Source organism: Phascolarctos cinereus, unplaced genomic scaffold (assembly GCF_003287225.1).
Source record: "Phascolarctos cinereus isolate Bilbo 61053 unplaced genomic scaffold, phaCin_HiC Scaffold_2;HRSCAF=192, whole genome shotgun sequence".
Classification (NCBI taxonomy): Eukaryota; Metazoa; Chordata; class Mammalia; order Diprotodontia; family Phascolarctidae; genus Phascolarctos; species Phascolarctos cinereus.
The window spans coordinates 5,424,683-5,437,853 of NW_027555625.1; the positions used below are offsets into that span (position 1 = coordinate 5,424,683).

The 13,171-nt window shown below is 52.6% G+C and overlaps 1 protein-coding gene across 1 annotated transcript; it reads right to left on the reverse strand.

The window, feature by feature from the left end:
• Nucleotides 1-11,476: 11,476 nt before the first annotated feature.
• On the reverse strand, nucleotides 11,477-12,815 carry MSGN1 (mesogenin 1). The gene has a single exon (XM_078148931.1). It carries the CDS (start codon nucleotides 12,813-12,815, stop codon nucleotides 12,276-12,278), a length of 540 nt encoding a protein of 179 aa, XP_078005057.1. The 3' UTR covers nucleotides 11,477-12,275.
• Between the last annotated feature and the right edge of the window lie 356 nt (nucleotides 12,816-13,171).

Here is a 13,171-nt window from a genome sequence, read left to right on the forward strand (position 1 = left end):
CTTTCTCCTGAGGCTCAAGAGTAACAGAATTTCCAAAGTGCTTTCCTCATGATGACCTCCAGGTTTGTCCTGGTCCCACAGTTCAGTGGGGGATGTGACCTTGGGGAGATAGGCTTAGCCTCATTGCAGTGACCTGATCTGTTCACGGGCTGCATACCCTGTGTTCTAGTTTAGTTACCAAGCATGTAGGGAGGAGGGAGATGCACAGTATCTGGGCTGTCTGGGCCAGTTAACAGCATCTCGTGGGAGGAAGGCTAATCCTCCACCCCTCTCCTGCCCAGTCCGTAGCATCAGACCGTACCATTCATGGGGGCGGGTCTCATCGGGAGCCATCCCTGTCTCCAGCTAAAAGTAAGTGCTTACAGCCTGCCCTCCTTAAAGAATGCAAGTCACCTTGTCCCAGGCAGATGGTATGGCCTCTGATGATGCCCATCTATTACAGGACCCTGAAGGTGGCTGCTGGCTCAATTCTGACTGAGCCTGGAGTGTGGGTCCAGATAGAAGTATTAAATATAAGTTCTGATTACCACCTGAGTCTGGTCCTTGAAATGTAAGTGTTATTAAGCACCAAACTACCCTGCCTGCCTTCACCCACACCTTCAGTGACCCAATTGAGCTTCTAGGAGAAACTGGGAGCCCTTCAGTCCCCTTCCCTTCTCCATAGTGTGGCCACAGGACCGTAGATTCAGTGTGGGAAGGAGCCCCATGAACCCGCCGGGCCAGCTTCCTCCTTAGACAGATGAGGAGCCTGAAACACTACGAGAAAGTGAGCCCAGATCTGGCCTTGGCTCAAGCCCAGGGCCTTACCCATGTGCTCTGCTTCTAAAATGGTGGCCACTTTTCTTTTATATATTGGGAAGCTTCAGATCCATGAGTCATGTTGATTCAGTAAGCATTTGGATGGCCCCTGGAAGGTTCTGAGAAGAATACCAGGACATTAAGTTGGAGCAGAAGGGGGAGGGAATCTCACTCAACAACCCCTTCCCAATTTAGACCCAGAAAAGGGAAGAGAAGGGATTCTTCCAGAATCATACAGCTAGAGTGTGGCAGCTGAGCAATGCAGAGGGTGGGGTGGTGGATGTGGAGTCAGGAAGGTTCGAGTTCAAATCCAGCCTCAGATGCTTACCACATGACCCTGGGCAAGTCACTTAACACCTCTCAGCCTCAGTTTCCTCAGCTGTGAAATGAGGATGAAGATAGCACCTACCTCTGGGCTCGGTCAGGTAGCACGATATTTACAAACTCCATGAAAATGATAGGACTGCTGGTACCCCATTGGGCCTAATCCTGCGTCTGGGGATTCCTCTACTACTTCTGGACCCAGCCTCCCCAGGGTGCTCTGCCTGTGTGTGCGTCCTCATGACATCTCATCTTCTATATCCAAACAGAGACAGCATCAGGCAACCATGGGCTGACCTGGCCACTCTCAGAAAAACCCTGTTTCTTGACCTTTTTTACAGTGTCCCAAACCAAGCCTCTGGCTCTCAGTTTGGAGGGTCTGGCCTCTGATCTTCTGCCCTGCCATTATCCCCCAAACCTGCCTCAGATCTGACCACAAGGCTTTCCTCAATGTGTATAACAGGGATCCTGACATGTGCACCATCTCCCTCATGGAGATGTAATGAGGAAAATGTCAAAATGTTCTCAGAAAGCAAAGTGTTTATTATGAATCAGGAAGCAGAGGCCCGCTATCATACCAGGCTGGAACTCCCCCAAAGGGACTGTCCCCTGATGTGGCAGAGATGGGACTTTTTTCTGAAAGAAAGGGGAAAAAACCGAAGGGTCACCTTTGCAGGAAATGTAGTCTCCCTAAAAAAAGCATGCAAACTTGGAGGCCTTCCTCTTGGCACCAACTTTTTTAAAACAGATCTTGTGTGGGAGCCTTCTCCCTTACCCTCTCCTAGAGTGGACAGCAATGCATCACAGACTAGGGGCAAACTTGAAACTGATGACTTCTTGGATTTCTCAGAAGAGAGCTGGCAGAAAAGACCATCCTTCAAGATGCTGTGTGGGTAGCATCCATCACCAGTCTTTACCTCCCACTCCCCAACCGTTACCTCTTAAGGTGGCCTGGCCACATTCTCCAGCCTGCTCCTCTGGGGCCCAGACATCGCTCCCTCTTCTGACGTCAGACTTCTCACTTGTAAAGTGTCTTTTCTACTGAATCCCTGCCTCTTAAATTAGATCCCACATTCTACTTTTCCAGCCTGCAGATTCTATGCCCATCATAGTAGATCTCCTGCATGTGCTCTGATTTCCATGTTGTTCTCAGATTGACAAAGCACTTTCCTTACCGCACTGAGGTAGGTCACCTTTAAATAAAATCCCCATTTTACACAGTGGTAAATTGAGGTTGGAGTCAGTGCCTAGAAGCTGCACAGCTGAGGGAACACTACTTCCTGATCCATGAAAACCTCATGTTCTAATTCCTCCTTTCTCAGGCTAGAGAGGAGGGCATGTATATTGGCATGTATATTACTCTGTCGGACTCCAAGTTGATGGGGACCTCCATGACATCTAGTCTGGTCCACACTTAAGTAGGAATCCTCTCTTTGACATTCCTGCCAAGCTTCTGCTTGGAGACTCCCAAACAGAGGGATGTCTCCTCTGTGGCAGCCTCCACTACAGGCCAGCTTGAGGTGTTGGGGAGAAGCCTTTTCCTTATTTAGCCAAATTCTGTCTCCTTATCACTCTCTTCTTGCTCCTGGTCTGGTCCTGCAGGGCCAGGGAAAACAAGGTGAATCCCTCCCCCTCGACCCCTTCACAGATCTGAAGAAAGCCATCACACCTCTCCCCCACAGCCTTCTCTATACTTCACGGCCCCAGTTTCTTCAATTGATCCTCATAATACATGGACACAAGGCCTTTCCCCATCAGAAGATGGCTCTGGCTGCTCTCCTATTCACCTCCTACGTGCTAATACTTTTCCTACACTGTATGGCCCAGACCTGCGCACGTTAATCTGGAAATGATCAGACTGGGGCAGAATCCAGTGGGATGATCAGCTTTCTCATTCCGGAGCACAGCTCCCCACCCTGATATATTGGTTTTCCTAATTGTCATGTGTTGTTTGAGTTGTTTCAATCATGTCTGACTCTCTGTGACCTCATTTGGGATTTTCATGGCAAAGATACTGCAGTGGTTTGTCATTTCCTTCTCCGGCTCATTTTACAGATGAGGAAACTGAGGCAAACATGGTGAAGTAACTTGCCCAGGGTCACACGGCTAGGAAGCATCTGAGGCTGGATTTGAACTCCGTGAAGATGAATCTTCCTGACTCCAGGGCCACCACTCTATCCACTGTGCCATCTAACTACCCTAGGTGTCTTCTACTGTACACTTGTATTGAACTTGTGGTCCACTAAAGCCTCCAGCTCTTTTTCAGAAAAACTACAAAGCCACACCTCACCTATCCCGTGCTCTTTCCCAATGGGTGGCTTTTTCTAGGTCATAAACATTAACCTCACCAAGTATAAGATGCCTATAGTTGGAAGGTGGACACTCAAGCTAACCAATTAGGTCTATTTTAAGCACCTATCATGGACTAGGCACCTGTGTTGTGCCAGTGACACACAAAAGCAAAACGGCCCTGCCTTTGTGGAGCTTCCATCCTAACAGGAGAGATGACATGCCCCCAGATGTGTGTAGACAAAGCAGATACAAGGGCACTTTGGGGGAAGGGGGAGGCAGAAGGGGCAGGGTTGGGGGTGTGGCGGACTCTAAAAAGACTTCGTGTAGAAGGTGATATGGAGTAGAGTTGGCAGACGGGGCTCACCAAGCAAGGGACAGGGCTCTAGCTTTCCATCTGCTCGAAGAGGACTTGGGTTTGAGCTGGAAGCGAGTGCCCCACTTATCTGGGACCGCGTGGCTCAGCAGCCAGTGCAGGGTCCGGTGCGTAGGAGGGGTTCGGAAATGGTTATGGATTGCTCCAGTTACTGGGATCTCGGGAGGGGGCTCTGCCCAGTACAACCCGGGCTGGTTTGGGAGGGAGCTAGCCCCACTGGCTTGGTGCTGAAACAGAAGGCTTGGGATGGGCCACTTGCTGGCTGTCCTCAGCTCTTTGAAGGGCTGGCCCCAGGGAGAGAGAGGAGACTTGGTCTGCTTGGCCAGAGAGGGCAGGACATGAAGGGGACATATTTCAGGGAGGCAGATTTCCCTCCTGAAGTGAGAAGCTGATCCTCCTTCCTCAGAGGTTTTCGGCAGGGGCTGGAGGACCACCTGCCTCATGGGATTCCTTTCCTGGTCACTAAGGTCTTTCCAGTCTCAAAATTCTGCCCTTGGAGGAAAAAGACCCACCTAACAGTTAGCTGCTGAGGGAGGGAGCTCCCCGAGCCCTAAAAGTATTCAAGTGGAGATTGGATTCCCCCCCCTTCTGGGGATGCTACATTGGGAATCCCTGCATGGTCAAGATGACGTCTGGGCCCCTTCAATGAGCAGGTTCCATTTTCTTCCAAGCAGCCAACGGCACGTGGCTGGACAGTAGATGATGCTTCAGCCCCCTCTTGTGGATTTCCTGGTGCGGCTCATTCTGCCTCTGGAGGGATGGAGCTGGCTTTGTTGTTTGAGGGTTTGGGATGTTTTCCTCCTCCCTGCTCCCCCAAATCCTCCCTCCCCTCCTTCCCCTCCCTTTCCTCTTCCCTCTCCTCCTCCCTCCTCCTCCTCCTTTCTCCCCTCCTCCCCTTCCCTCACCCATCCTCCTTTTCTTCCTCTTCTTCCTTCTCCTACCAGTGGGAAGCACCCCCCCGCAGGCCCCCAGGAAGGAGAGGAGGGCACAGGCATTTACCAAGTTCCTACTATGTGCCAGACAGTGTACCAGGTGCTTTACAAATATCATCACATTTGATCCCTCACAAATTCCACACAAATCTTGTGAGATAGAGGGAGGGAGGGAGGGAAGAGAGAATAGGAGAGACAGAGGGGACAGAGACAGAGAGGGGAGGGAGAGAGAGAGAGACAGAAAGGATAGAATGAGAGTGAGAAAGAAAGGGGGAGAGAGAAAGTAAGAGAAAGAGAGGAAAGAGAGAGACAAAGAGGACAGACAGACTGAGAGAAAGATAGAAAGAGGGGGAGAAAGAGAGGAGATAGGAGAAAGAAAGAGGAGAGGGAGATCGAGAGGAGAGAAATGGGGTAGAAAGAAAGAGGGGGAGAAAGAGAGAAGAAGATAGGAGAAAGAAAGAGGAGAGGGAGACAGAGGGACTGGGGGAGAGGAGAGAAGGCTCTTTCATCCAGCCATGGGGTCCATGGCTGCTGCCTCAGCATGGAGGGGCTGAGGAGGTCGCGGCTGCCGTTCCCAGCATCTGTACAGGAGAGCCCCAACGCTGGGGGAGCAGCTGAGCGGGCAGAGACAGGCTCCGGATAAAAGCCTCAGCCCCTGCCTGGGAGAACTTCTCCCCCCAGAGAGGCTGGAATGGTCCCAGGGCTCCTTTAAGCCAGTCTCTGGATCAGATGCCCCAGCGGAAGCGAAGGGTCAGCGCTGCCTCCCCTGGTTTGACAAAAACAGCCCCGAAGTGTTTTCATGACACCTCTGGCTCTTTTAAGTCAGGGCCTTTATGGCAGGGGGCTTCCCCCCTGGCTCGGCTGTTGTTTTCTCTTTTCCCCCATTAACAGAAGCGACAAGGAAATGAGCCCTGGGGGTGTTTTTTATGGCCGGCTCCTGCTCACCTGTTGACATGATCATCGGCTGTGGAGGTGGGATGGGGTCAAGATGGATGCCAGGGGCCAAAGATGGGAGGGAACTCTGAGACTGCCTGATCTAAGTCTGTCATTTATGGTGGGGTAAACTGAGGCCTGGAGAAGGGAAGGGAGCTGGGTCCTCCCCTCGTGCCTTGTCAGGAGCCCAAGGTTCCACCAGCTGGGCCCCAGCTCTAATGGCTCCCAGAAGCTGGCAAGGAGCACACGGCAGCTCTTCGCCAGGGCCTTGGACCTCGGTTTGCTTTATTTTCAATATTTTGATAGTGATATCTCAGTATAATTTGCTTCCTTCATAATTATCCATATATATCGTTTCATGTACTCAAAAACCTCATTCTGAGAAGGGGTCCCTCGACTGCCCGAGGGATCCAGGGCACAGAGAAGGCTCAGCCCTGGCAGAGAGCTGAGGGGCTTCAGAAGCATCTGCTCCATCCCCCACTTCACATCGAAGGAGGCTGCAACCCGGAGGAAGCAACAGGACTCACCTGAGGTCACACTGATATTGAGGGCTCCAGGTGGGATTTGAACCCAGGTCCTCTGAATTAGGGGTCAGCATCCCTCCTATGATACCATGCTCCCTGACTCAGAAGTCTACACTGCCTGGGTGACCGGGTCACTGAACCTCACTGGGCCTCAGTTTCCTCATCTGTAAAATTAGGGTCTCTGAGGTTCCTTGCAGCTCTGAGTCCTACTGGGGGGGGTAGGACTTGGGAGGATCACTGGGTTTTAGAGCTGGTGGGGCCTTGGGGGGGATCTCATCCAACCCCCTCATTTTACAAAGGTAGAAACTGAGGCTTGGGGATTAGATGGTGGTGTTGCCCAAAGTCACCCAGGCTGTGAGTGTCTGGGGGCCTAGAAACACCCCGAACAACATGGTTGAGCACTCCTCAGCTCTCAGACCCTGAAAGCTCTTTGAAGAGAGAAGGGAAAGTCAGCCTGAAAAATATCCTCCTCCACAAGCAATGTTGAAAAGATCGTGTGTTTGTATTGCATGTATGCATGCATGTGAGATGTGGATGTGGGGTGTGTGTGCATGCGTGTGGTTTGTGAGTATATGTATGTGTGAGGTGTGTGTGTGTGTGTGTGTGTGTGTGTGTGTGTGTGTGTGTGTGTGTGTTGGACAGGGAAGACATCCCAGCTGCTTCCCAGGTACAAACTGACCTTGACTGCCAGGTGGCCATCTTGTACAGGGCGCATGTTGGACATTCCAACAAGGACATTCCAAGTAGGAAATCCATTCCCAAAGCCCCGCCCCTGGAGGATGCAGAGGAACTTTCCAAGAACCAATTGGCTCATGCACCATCTGTGCCATCCCGCTGCCTGCTAACGAATGGCCAAGGTCTTTAGGCCACGTTGCCTAAAATCAAACTCAACCGGACAGAAAATGCACTACAAGGTCTGGGAGGGGCCTTGGAGAGCATCTCATCTAACCACCCCATTTTACAGAGGAGAAAACTGAGGCCCAGAAGGTAGCCATGGCTTGTCCTGAGAGCACTGTGGTACAGCAGAAAGTGCTAGAAGTGGCAACAGGGGAGACTCAGAGTCAAATACTGCCTCATTTCCCGGATAGGTGACTCTGGCCAAGTCAGGGACTTCTCATTCTTACCTTCATTTCTTCACATGTGAAATGGGTGTGTTGCCTTTGCTGTCTGCCTCCCACTTGTCCACCCACCCACTCCCTCTTCCCACCCTTGTTCCCAGCTATGGTCATAATCTGACCAAGAAATCATTCCCTCCTTTCTCCAGCCACCTGCCACTGCCCCATCCATGTTTGTCTCCCTGGTCCTGTCGCCCCTCTGTGCCTGGTACACACAGTCCCTTCATAAACCCTCCCTTCTTTTCCTCCCTCCTTCCCTCCCTTCTTCCTTCCTTCATTACTCCCTTCCCCCTCCCTACCTCTCTCCCTTCCTCTCCCTCCCTCCTTCCTTCCCTCCCTCCCTCTGCTCAAACATCTTCCTGGCTCACTCTGGCCTGCTAAGCCCCAGCTCCTTTGCCTGCCTCTTCCACAACATGGCATAAGCACAAGCCCCACCGTGGCTCGGGTGTTCTGACCCCAGCTGGGCTGGGTAACTCTCTGCCCCATCCCGGCCCAAGACTCCCTTTGTCCCTGTCTGTGATCTCACTGCATCTTCAATGGCCTCTTTCCCCATCTTCACCTGTTTCATTCCTACCCAGCTTTTAAAGCACAGCTCCCAAGTCACCTCCTCCGGGAAGCCTGTCCTGATCCTCGACCGCTTTCCCCTCCGAGCACCTGCAGCCCTGTGTTTGACTGCCTGTGTTACAAATGTAGCGGATGTCATGCGTGACAGTTGGTGTCTTCCTGTTCATGTCTCATCCCCTTCTCAGACCTTGAACCCCAGGAGGGTGGAGCTTGTTCCTGACCTTTGTAGGCCAACTCTTTCCTTCCCCCCTGTTACCCAGCACAGAGCTAGGCACGCAACAGGCTCTTAAATGTTTATTGAATGAATACATGAATACCTTTTTTAACTGATGGGGAGGCTGCACAAATATTGAGGGAAATGTTTACTTTTTAATAAAAAAAAAAAAATATATATATATATATATATATTATATATTATATATATATATATATATCAGTGAGAGGGCCAGAGAATAATTTTGAAGGTGATTTACAGAAGTCATTTCTGTCCTGCTTTCTTTCAAATGCTTCAGAATCTCTCGGGAGGAGAAGAAAGAAACTTCAGCCAGTTGTCTGTCATTAGAGGTTTTCTTGAACATAAAAGAGCATTTAAAGGAGGGCAATTTGTGCCTCAGTTTCACCATCTGTAAAACGAGGAGACTGGACTAAATTATCCTATGGTCTTCTCCCAGCTCTGATGTTCTATGGTCAAAGGAGCCTCCCAGCTGTTGCACTTTATGTATTAGGTTCTAAGGGCCTTCCCAGATGTAATGTTCAATGTTCTATTCTCAAAGGGGTCCTCCCAGCTCTGACACTGTGTGCTCTACATTCTAGAGTCCCTCCCCTCCCAGCTCTGACACTCTATGCTCTATGTTCTGAGAGCCTTCCTCACTCAGTCTCTGTTCTATGACAAATTGGTCCCGTTGCTACCAGGAGGATTTAGAAGTAATCCCTAGCCCTTTGGAGACCCCCTTAGGGGCAGAAGCACAGTGGTCCCATCAAATTAAGCTTTGCCCAGGGTTTCCCTGGAGCATTCAGACCCTCTGAACAACAGGAAACCTCTTTCCCTGCCTCGAATAACCAGAAGGGGCTGCCTCCCACCCCGGAGGCAAGGAGGGTCGAGCTGTGAAACACCTCTTGAACTATTTGGCGAGGGCCGCCTCCTCCTGATGACTGACCCCTGGCCGGGCTACAAAACGGAAGGTGATTTCACATGGGCCTGTGGGAGCCAAATGTGGCCGTTACGCTCCCAGCTCCTCCCCCCGGGGGCCAGATGTGTCAGCAGGCAGAGGTGTCGAAGCCAGGCTGGGGGCACGGGAGGAAGCCCCCGCCTCCCTGGGGCCTTCCAGATGTCGGAGGGGCCTTTGCTGGGTGACTCCTGGAGCCCCCTGCGGATTCTCAGCAGAAAGGGTGGGGAGAAGCTCCGGCAGAGACCTGGCTCCCGCGTCTGGCTTCAGTCCCACAGGTCAGAGTCCGAGTCACACGTACAGAGCTGGCAGGGCTCTGAGACCACGGAATGAGTCCAACAGGCTCATTGTACAGATGAGGAAACTGAGCCCCGGGAAGGAAGGGTAATAGTATGAGGCAGGATTTGAACCAGGCTTTCCTGATTGCAAGTACAACATGCCTATAGACAAACAAGATGGCCTGGTAGATGTGTGGGCCCGGGAGCAAAAGTTCCAATCCCAGCCCTAACCTTGACCAGCTATGACAATAATGATGTGCAGTAAAAAGTTGAGGAAATACCCTTTATCCACATAGGTTGGCACTTCCTCTGCTATCTGCAGTAACAGAGGCTTGTCTGGGTCCCACAGGCAGGGTGGGTCAGAGGGAAGACTTGAACCTGGGTACTCCTGGGTCACTGTCCTCTGCCCTGATTGGCCTCTCGAGGTGAGCTTCCCTGGGCCTCAGCGGCCTCATCTATAAGAGAAAGACTTGTACTCTGGTCTCTGATATCCTTTCTGGCCCCTTCAGTCTGGGAGGCTATGAATCCCCTCCCACCCTACCCCCAGCCTCAGTTGCCTGTTCTGTAAAAACAAAAGGATGATGATATTGGCACAAACACTGGGGACTGTGTAGGAAATTATTTTGTCGATCCCAGCACAGACCCTCCCCACTGTAAGGTAACGGCCAAGGGAACAGGAAGTGGAGGGACACCAGAGCAGATGTCACAGAGGTAAGAATCAGCAAGGCTTCGTCAGTAGTCTCTGCAGCCACAAAGAAGTAGGACCTGGGATCCTAGGACCCCCACACATGTTTGGAGCCACGCCTTAGAGGTCAGCCAGGCCAATTCTGTCATTGTCCAGAGAAGGTAACTGAGTCCCCAGGAGGCCATGTCACTTGTCCAAAGTCACCCCGTTGGACAGGGGCTCCTGAGGGTCCCCGTGCCCACCCTGACCTCCTGACGAGTCCAACCCCAGGCCCCTTTCATAGCAGATGAGCCTACACCTTTCCCCTTCTGCTCCAAAACATTTTCAGTAAAAATAGTAAGACAGGCTGGTGGTGTGGGAAGAGCCAAAGAAGCGAAACCACAGGTGTGAATCCTGGCTCAGGGAAGTCTCTGCTCCTCTGTCACCCTTCGCCCCAGAGGGGATTGGGCACATCCTGCTGAGGGCGCTTCTGGCAAGCATCACCAGCATTAAAAGCCAAGACAGAGCCACGTTGGGGATGAGCATTTATTCAGTAGTTTGGGGTGTTGAAGATTGCTGTTCCCTCCCCACCCATGCCTCCCCCCATAAACATCTATGTTTTGTTCTTGGGGTGTGTGTGGGGGGGGAGGTTAAGGGAAATTCTATCTTACTCAGACCCAATGAGGGAGGGGCATTGTGGTACCTAGGAAAGCACTCCAAAAGCAGCCTGTCCCCTCTCTGTGTTACCTCACACACATCACCACTCCTCTAGGTCTTGGCTTGCTCATCTATAAAATGGACTTGCTGACCTTTGAGGTCCCTCCCAAACCTAGATCTAGGACCCTAGAAAAGCAGACTTTCCATAAGGTGAAGTTCACTTGAACTGAGCAGTTTTATTAAGGGGCCATATATGCAAGGCTGGGTGCCAGGTGTTAGAAGGCGCCCCCTTCTGGCGAGCTACACCTTGTCTAGGAGGCCCATGCCTTCTCTCCTGACGCTGCCCTGGTCCTGGGAATGAGGGCCATTCGGCTGAGCTTCCTGAAAGACAGGGCCCGCCCACCTTGTTCTCCAGCAATGCTCACTTTGTAAGGTTTAAGGCAAAGCGAATCCCCATCTGGGCCTCAGTTTCCCCATTTGTACAATGAGGGAGGGGGGATCTAAATGTCCTTCCTGCCCTGAGGTGCTACAGCCCATGCCCTTAGCTTATGGTGGGTCCATACCTGGAGGGGTTAACAGACTTGACTGGCCTCTCCTGCCTGCTCAGCACTGCAGTGAGGCCCCTTCCTCTGACTTTGCTCCAGTCTCGATTCCTCTCTCCAGACCACCCTGCAGATCTCCTGCCTTTCTTTTCAGGCCCAGGAGATCTCTTATGATTTCAGATGGCAGATTACCTATGCTCACCTGGTGGCCCCTGCCCCCACCCAGCCTCACCTGAGACCCAGGCAAGCTGAGTGCCTTCCTGGGGAGCTTGGGGAGACTTTCTCACAGCTCCTGCCAGGGACCCTTAAACTTTCTCCGTGAACACACCTGAGGGGAGACTCTGTCCATCCCAGCACCCTAAATAAGACCACAGGACAGCCCTTCCATTTCTCAGCATGTGGACCAGGCTCCCCAGAAAGGGCCAGAGGGGAGGAGGCCAGGCAAGAAGTGGGGATAGAGGAGAAAACCCCAGGTAATCCCAGCCCCCAGGACAACAGCAGGCAAAGATCAGCATTTCCCGGTTATTGACAAAGGACACTCTAGAAGGTATCCATCCTTTCAAATATACCTTGACCAGGCCCATAATGGCCTGTGATGGGTCCCTCTGCCCCTGAGCTATGTCTGGGCACTTGGTGGTAAGGAGCAGGGGAGGGAGGGCCAGGAAGCTGGAAGTCTGAAATTTGTCTATCTGTGAGCAGAGAACCACCAGCCAACTCAGAAACGTCCTTTTTGAGATTCCTATTCCCAAAATTTCTGAAAGGCAAATACATGCCAAATACCACCCAAGGAAGTCCAGGTCCCCAAGGTCCAGCTGAGGCTGGACAGCCACTGGTCGGCACACTGTAGAGGAGATTCTGGGGCCAGTGAGGTTAAGATGAGCTCACCTCTGAGGTCCCTTCCAGCTGAGTCCGTCCTGCCGGAGAAATGAAGTCTCCCAAGCCCCAGGGTCCCTGTCTTCCTTGGACAAATAACGCTGGTTTGTTGTGCCAAGTTAATGCTGGCCAAACCCCAGACTTGCCGGAGGCTCCAGCATGTCTCTGGGCTTCAGTTTCCTCCCCTGTCCAAGGCGGGGACCCAAGGTGCCCACCAGCTCTGGCAGTCTGTCCATCTGGGAGCTAGGTCCGTTGGACCCCATTCAAGAGGTCTGTGAGCTCCCCAATGTATTTGATGGTATATTTCAGAGTCTGGATCTTGGTGAGAGGTTGACCTCGCTGGCTGTAGACCGGGGGCAGGTAATTACGTAGGGTATGGAGGGCATCGGCCAAAGCCCTCATCCGCAGCTTCTCGCGCTCACTGGCCTTCCGTCGCCTCTGGGCCGACATCCTGACTTTGGTGCCCTTTGGGGCCTTGCTGGGGCCGGGACTCTGCAGGTAGGTGGAAGGGAAGGCCAGCATGCCACAGGCCACCAGGCTGCCACCACTGCTGCTGCCACCATTGCTGGCACTGTGGCTGCAGGCCAGGTCAGCCACCCCTGGGTGGGCAGGCGAGGAAGAGGAGGCAAAGGATGGAGTGGGAGACAGGCTCTGAGGGGAGCCAGCCCGGCCGAGGTCGAAGGGGCCCGGTGCGTCCTTCCAGTCCCAAGAGGAGAGAAACGCCGGGCTGGAGCAGGCCAGGCCCTCCTCGAGGCCCAGCAGCGTCTCTTGCAGCTTGTCCATCCTACCCAGGCGGCTGCGGAAAGAAGAATCCCCCAGTGAGTGACCGTCTGCAGAGGCCAGCAGCCAAGGGCCCCTCTTTATGAGGGGAGGAGACCCCTGGGGAAGTGGCACCTGAGGCCGAGCCAAGGGAGTTCAAAGGAGGGCCCAGAAGCTGGGGCCGGGCAATGAACTCCTCAGGTGTTACTTTCTCCTCATCTCCAATTATCGCCCCCCAGTGAAAATGCCTTTAAACAGAGGGGCTCCCAAGAGAAGAAATGAGGCATTATCTCGTTGTAAGGAAACCAATTAGCCTGGGTAACTGGACTTCGCATGAGATTGTGGAACCAATTAAGCAGAGAGCCAAAGAAAACAAACTG

Excerpts from the sequence above, each read along its gene's own strand:
- MSGN1 (XM_078148931.1), bottom strand. The coding sequence starts at position 12,815 with ATGGACAAGCTGCAAGAGACGCTGCTGGGCCTCGAGGAGGGCCTGGCC.